Genomic DNA, 6,853 nt, shown 5'->3' with positions numbered 1-6,853 from the left:
GGGATCAGCCCTGGTTTGGGATCAGCAGCCCCCAGCCCGGCTTTGGGCTCAGCCCTGGTTTGGGATCAGCAGCCCCCAGCCCGGCTTTGGGATGCAGAGCCCAGCCCAAGGCTCTCCCTGCACCCTGCAGGGGTCAGCAAGGCCCAGGTTTGTCACATCCCCCTGTCCCTAACTGTCCCCAAAGCCGCTCCTGGGCAGCCCCAGCGCCAAGGGAAGCTCGGCGTGGCCACGGGGAGGGGTGTGGGAGGTGCTGGGGTGGGTGGGACACGCAGTGAGGGGGGTGGAAGGCTGATGTTTGTGCTATCTTTAGAAAATTAAAGATTGTCCCACCAACGGAAAGGAATTAAAACAATCACCACAAGCAGAGCAGATCTTTGCAGGAGCACTGAGAGCTGGTTAAATCCACGTCCAACCTCTCCAGGGAATAATGTGCCTTTAGTTTTCCTTCAGCCAGGCTCACCTCTCCACACTCAGCTTATCATGATGAGGACAACAACAACAACAAAAAGCCCAAAGCGAAAAGAATACAAAGGAAAGACTCAAACTCATGCAAAGCTCCTTGCTTTAAGGCTGTTCCCAACACACAAAAGCTTCTCCTTCCCACGGGAAGGGCTGGGCTGGGATTTGGGGGCTCAGGGAATCCCAGCTGAAATGGGAATTCCCCAGGACAAGGCTCAGCCTTTCCCAAAATCCCCTCAAGCACGGGCATGGATTGAGGCTGTGCTGCTCCAGCAGGGAAACTGAGGCACGGGGATGATCCTGGGGCCTGCAGAGCCTCCCCCTTGGTGCTGTAAGGTCAGATCCTAATGGAGATGGAAATGGGAATGGGAATGGGAATGGGAATGGGGATGGGATGGGATGGGGTGGGATGGGATGGGATGGGATGGGATGGGATGGGATGGGATGGGATGGGATGGGATGGGATGGGATGGGATGGGATGGGATGGGATGGGATGGGATGGGATGGGATGGGATGAAGACTGGATGGGATGGGATGGGATGAAATGGGACAGGATGGGAGAGGTTTGGAATGGGAAGGGGACAGATGGGGAAAAAAGGGGATGGAAGATGGTGGAACATGACAGAATGGAAAGGGATGGGATGAAATGAGATGGGACGGGATGGGATGGGATGGGGTGGGATGGGGTGAGGAGGTTTGGGATGGCCTGGGACAGGGAGGGATGGGATGGGAGCACCCACTGTGCCACCCTGCAGCCACCACAGCACCCAAGAGCCCCCTCCCAGCCATCCACTGGGAGAAAAGTGGCTCCACCCACCAGAGACCAGCGGGTTTATCCTAGTGCAACATCCAAAGCTTTTCCTCTGTGTCCCAGGCTCCTTTCTGCCGGGAGAGCCGGGCTGGGGCTGGGTGGGCTCGGGGCTCTGCCCCTCCCTGCACCCCTGGGGCTGTGCCAGCCTCCCGCTGGCAGGGAACAGCCTGCTCGCGTTTCCTGGCACCCTTGCCAGATTTCATTTTCCCCTGCCTCGTTTTCTTGGCAAATTCTTGCAGGGTGAAGCTGTTTAATAATATTTTCAGCGGCTTGCAGGCTGCTGGGGAAACCGAGCCAAGGCGCTCTGCCTGCCTCTGCCGATTCGCCACTTCGGGCCAGCCCCAAGGGAGGCTCCACCCAAAATCCTCAGTGGGGTTTGATTTTGGGGCTGCAGGGGTGGGGCTGGGGTCTCCAGCTGCCAGGGATGAGGACAGACGGGTGGCAATGCTGTCCCCTCCAAAACAGAGGTGGGAGGGGGGTGGTGGGTGCTGCTCCATCCCCCTGCAGGAACAAGGGAGGGGTTTGCAACCAGCTGCAAACCGTGGGGAGCAAGAAGAGGATGGTTGGGACCTTTCCCTTTGCTTTTTAAAGCACAGGCACACCTCGATCTCAGCTCCCAGCACAGCCCAGTGTCCATCCTGCCCGGGGGGAGAACCCTTCCCAACACCCTCATCATTCCCTGTGCTTTGTTTTTCCTCCAATCCGTGTTTTTGGTGGGGTGCTGGACACACCCGATGAGGTGAAGGGGGATCACTCCCTGCTGACCCCTGGCCACACTCCTGGGGCAATCCCATCCCGTGGGAACATTCCTGGGACCTGCCCCCAATCCCCAAATTCCTGTCCAGCTCCCCGCTGTCACACCAAGACTCAAGGGAAGGGTTGTGCAAAAGCCAAGGTGCTTTTGGTGCTCTCGGAACCCCGGAGAGGACAGGGACGGAGCTGCCACATCCCCCACGGGGAGATCCAGGGGAGGGGGAGCCCTGCTCTTGCTTCACCACTAATTAACAGCTGCAATTAAGCAGCCCGGCCGAGCACTCCCACTAATTGTTGCCTTGCCGTGTTTTGCAGGGCTGAAACAACGGGAGCAGCCTCGTGGGTGAGCCGAAACCCCGGAGCGGGGTCACGGCGGGGCAGCACTGGGAGACACTGGGATGCACTGGGATGCTGTGCTGGGATACACTGAGATGCTGTGCTGAGGGCAGGGGGCCCAGCAAGCCCCCAGGAGCTGGGGAAGGGCCACGGGGAGTCCCTGGCAGCCTTAAAGCAAGCACTGCAGCTGGCTCACGTCCCCACGGGCACCTCTGGGGTGGGCAGCGGTGCCCAAAGGGAATTTCCTGTGCCACTCACGAGGGGGGATTCAGCTCAATCCCAAATCCTCTGCTCTGAAGGGGAAGGAGAAGGCTCTGTGCAGCCACGGGTGACTCACTCACAGGGCACGGCCTCTCCCTCAGCAAAGTAACTACCGAGACTACTAAGAATAGTTAGAAACCAAAAATAGAATTTTTTTTTCCTTTTTTCTTTTTTTTTTTTCTTTTTTTTTTTTGTCTTCTCTTTTTCAAAAAACTCCATCCTCTGAAAATAGCCCGGCTGCAATCCGGCAGAGTCCAACCACTCCCCTGGGCTCGTCCAAACCCCGCTGCCCCAGGGGCTGGCACCGTCCTCGTCCCCAGGGCAGGGCTGGGGGGTGACGCCAGCTCATCCCAAAACCTCATGGCACGGCGGGGACAGGGGTTGGCAAAGCTCTCTCTGCGCTCCCACTTCTCTACAAGTAGCACAGGGAACCAGCGGGCAGCTCTGGAGATGCAGCAGTGACAGCGAACGCACAGGGGGGCAGGCGGCGAGGAGGAGGCCGGGCAGGGCTGCCCCGGGTCTGACGGTGCCTCCGGCGCTGGGGGCAGCGGGGAGGGTCGGGCTGGGGCCGGGGAAGCGGAGGAAGGGCCCCCGAGGGAGCCCGGCCGGGAGAGGGACTGACCCGGCAGAGCTCCCTAAGTCATTTGGTGCGGCGCTTCCAGCATCTCCATCAGGAAGGTGTCGATGGGCGTGTCGCCTATTAGCTTGAAGAAGAAGAGGTGCTCCAGGCATTTCAGGCCGATGGACCGCAGGGCGGGGAGGCGCAGCAGGAGCTTGGCGAACCTGGAGAGGACATGGCAGGGTCAGACAATGCCCAGCTGCAGCCCTGCTCCTGCCCCGGGCCCCTGGGGTTGGGGTCAGACACAGCATCTTGCTACCAAATTGTGAGGATAATCCTAACCCTAATCCTATCCCTATCCCTAACTCTAATCCTCTCCCCAACCCTAACTCTCTCACCCTAACCCTAACCTCTAACTCTGACCCTCACCCTAACCCCTAACTCAAAAACCTAACCTTAATCCTATCCCCATCCCTAAACCCAACACTAACCTGCACCCCAACCCTAACCCTCACTCTAACCCTAACCTCTGACTCTAAACCTAACCCTAACTCAAAAAACTAACCCTAATCCTATCCCTACTCCTCACCCTAACCCTAATCCTATCTCTATCGCTATCCCTAACCCTAACTCTAACCCTAACCCTCTCCCTAACACCTTAACCCTAACCTCTAACTCTAAACCTAACCCTAACCCTTAAACTTAAACCTAGAAATAACCCCAACCCTAAACTCAAACAAAAACCTAAATCCAAGCAAACCCAAAACCTAACCCTAACACTACCCCAAACCTAAACCTAACCATAGCCCTAACCAACCCTAACCCTAACCCTAACACTAACCCTAACCTCTAACTCTAACCCTAACCCTTAAACTTAAACCTAGAAATAACCCTAACCCTAAACTCAAACAAAAACCTAAATCCAAGCAAACCCAGCTCCTGCAAGAGAGCTTTGGAGCACCCCAGGTGTCACCTCCTCACTCTGTGAGTGCTCCCAGCTCAGGGAAAAAGCCCTTTCATGGCCACAGCAGGGTTATCTGCTTTTCCTGCTGCAAAATCAGGGCTTGAACAGCAGCAAAGGGCCAGGGAGAATGGGACCTTGCAGAAAACACACACATGCACAGGCACACAGATACTCTACATGCAGGCACAGCTCACTCTCCCTAGTTTTTTTTAGTTTTCTTTTTTTTCTGCTGAGCTGGCGAGAACAGTGGGAGCAGAGCCAGGAAAAACAAATCAGTCCTACCATCCCATTCAGGAAGTTTCACTTTAAACCAAACCAGATGATGGCTCCAGCCCTGGGATATGTTTAACTGTGAGATAACCAGCCCAGAGCACAGCGTGCCAGGGCTGGGAGGGGAGAGGAGAGCCCTGATTCCTGATTCCCTGCGGCTGCTGGGTGTCACGTAGGCACCCAGCCCTGCCTGTGCAGCAGCAGGGGCTGCAGGGGGGCAGCAGGGCTGGATTTCTCCTCTCTCTGCAGAAAAATTCCCTCTTGGTGTTCACAGGGTGCTCCCAGGCTGCTGCTGGATGAGGATTTGGAGGAAGCCCCGCAGTGAAAAGTTGGGAATTGCAGAAATCCCACTGGGCAGGGAGCAGGGAGCAGGGGAAGGCTCCAGTGGTGGCTGGAGCAGGGCTTTGCTCAGCCACAGGAGGAACTGTTCACAGCCCCAGGCCAGGAGGATGTCCAGAGTTTTGGACAACTTCAGGGAGCTCCTGTGCAACCTTGGCCCCCCAGTCCAGGGTTCCCCCTCGTGAGACACCTGGGATGGTGCCAGCACTGCCCTGCACCACTGAGGGATGCAGGAAGGGCAGCAGGGCCCAGGCACAGCTCCCAGGACATCCCTGCAGAACCCCTCAGGTCACCAAGGATGGGTGTGAGCATCACACAAGAAAGTTCCCAGCCCAAGGTCACTCAAAGCCAGTGAGAGAATAAAATTCCAGAGCCCCTGGTGCAGCTTCTGGACTGGAAACACTCCCTCAAACCCCACTGAGCATCGAGGCAGAGCCCTGGGGAGCTGGTGTGGGCTGGTGGCTCAGTGTCTGTGCTGTCAGGCACGGTGGTTTGGGGGGGTTTGGGGAGCAGGGCTGTCCCTGTGCCACCCCCTGTGTGTGCCAGGGCTGCAGGTCCTGCACGATGTGCAAAGCAGGAGCTCACCCCAGCACGGGAATCATCCAGGAGAGCTGCTGGCCGTGGTTCCCAAGGCAGCTCTGCCAGTGCCAGGAGCAGCTCTTTGCAACACCACAACAGCCAAAGTTTTGCTCCAGAAATGCAATTCAGTAAAGCTTTCTGGGAGAAGAGGCAGCTTGAGTGCACACAAACCCCCTGGGAGAGAGGAGAGGTGCCAGCCCTGCTCTGTGCCCTGCGCTCATCCCTCAAACAAACCAAACACACCCCATGGCACCCTCATCCTCACTGCCTGCCTCAAACCAACCAGGAACATCCCAGAAATCCCTCCACAACACACCTTTCTTCATCTGCCAGCACTCTGGGACCCAGAGTGGGGGAAAAAACAAACCAAACATCACTTCTGAGGGCACGCTCTGCCCGCTGCGCGCACTGCTGTGAAAGCATCCTTTTTATTTAACCATCCACACAAGGCCAGGAATGCAGGTGAGGTGCAAATCCCAGTTGCCTGGGCTGTTTTTCCTCAGCATTCATGCCCCAGTAGCAGCTTCCAGTGCTTTGCTTGGTTTCTCAAGAAGCTGTCAGGAACTTAACTGGCAGTTGCCAGCTCCAGGCTGTAACTGGGAAAATGCGCCCACTCAGCTGCGCAGCAGTCCAGGAACACATTCCTAATTCCCCCTCCCATTCCCAGCTGGATTGGGGGAGGCAGGGAGGGAAGAAAAAGAGCATCAATTGAGGCTTTCACTTCCCAGCAATGATGCTCATCTGCCACTGAAAATTAACTCCATGTGAGTCCTATTTTTGCTGCGGTTTCGCTCGCCGCGGTTTCCAAAAGGGAAATGATACCCCCCCCTTCCCACGTGTGCTCATCCCGCTGCTGGGGCTGTGGGAGCTGGGGCTCCTCAGGTCTGCCCACCTTGCTGGGCTTCCTGAGAGGGAATAAAGAGCTCTGTGCACTGCACAGGGGAGGATTTTTAGGGATACTCACGGCTGGAGCGGGTGGGAAGGAGCGGTTCATCCGCAGGGACAGAGAGCCCAGGGCAGAAGGGACACCCAAGGACACCCTGGGAGCTGCAGCACCCATTGCAGGGGGTTTGCAGGGTGGGAGGTTGCAGGAGGAGGGGCACAGGGAGCTCACCTGCCAGGCTGGTCGGGGTATTTGTGTTTGCAGTAAGCCTCTAGTGACGCGTACACCTTCTCCCGCAGCGCCTCCACCTCCGCCGGGTTCGAGAGGCCCTTGGAGTCTAAAAGGCACCACAAAAACCATCAGCCAAGCACCCCCAGGCCCCCCAGGCAGGCAGGAACCCCTCTGTGCACTCCCTCCATCTCTTCCAGCCCCACCCAAGTGTGGATGCAGGCTCTGAGCTCCAGGGATTTGGGGAGCACTCAAAAGGTTTACCCTGAGACTACGGATTTTTTCCTCGCACCCCAACCCCAAATGTTTTGGCTCACTGCAGTGGTCCCAGCCCCTCATTTAAAAGGGTTTAATTCCCCCTCCAGCACCGTGGTGGGGCTGAAGGAGAAGCCCCTGCTCTGGCAGAGCCC

At 57.1% G+C, this 6,853-nt stretch overlaps 1 protein-coding gene across 1 annotated transcript in view; it reads right to left on the bottom strand.

Moving 5' to 3' along the window:
* Window positions 1–969: 969 nt before the first annotated feature.
* The window catches only part of RXRA (retinoid X receptor alpha), a 102,524-nt gene continuing 96,640 nt past the window's right edge, over window positions 970–6,853 (bottom strand). Inside the window, exons 9-10 of the mRNA XM_063408923.1 lie at window positions 6,447–6,552; window positions 970–3,404 (exon numbers count right to left, since the gene is read on the bottom strand). Coding sequence (XP_063264993.1) covers window positions 3,257–3,404; window positions 6,447–6,552 — 254 coding nt within the window. The 3' untranslated portion in view covers window positions 970–3,256. The remainder of the gene's footprint in view (window positions 3,405–6,446; window positions 6,553–6,853) is intronic.

This window comes from Prinia subflava, chromosome 12, assembly GCF_021018805.1.
Source record: "Prinia subflava isolate CZ2003 ecotype Zambia chromosome 12, Cam_Psub_1.2, whole genome shotgun sequence".
In the NCBI taxonomy this organism is placed as follows: Eukaryota; Metazoa; Chordata; class Aves; order Passeriformes; family Cisticolidae; genus Prinia; species Prinia subflava.
This window is presented reverse-complemented; position numbering and strand designations above follow the sequence as displayed.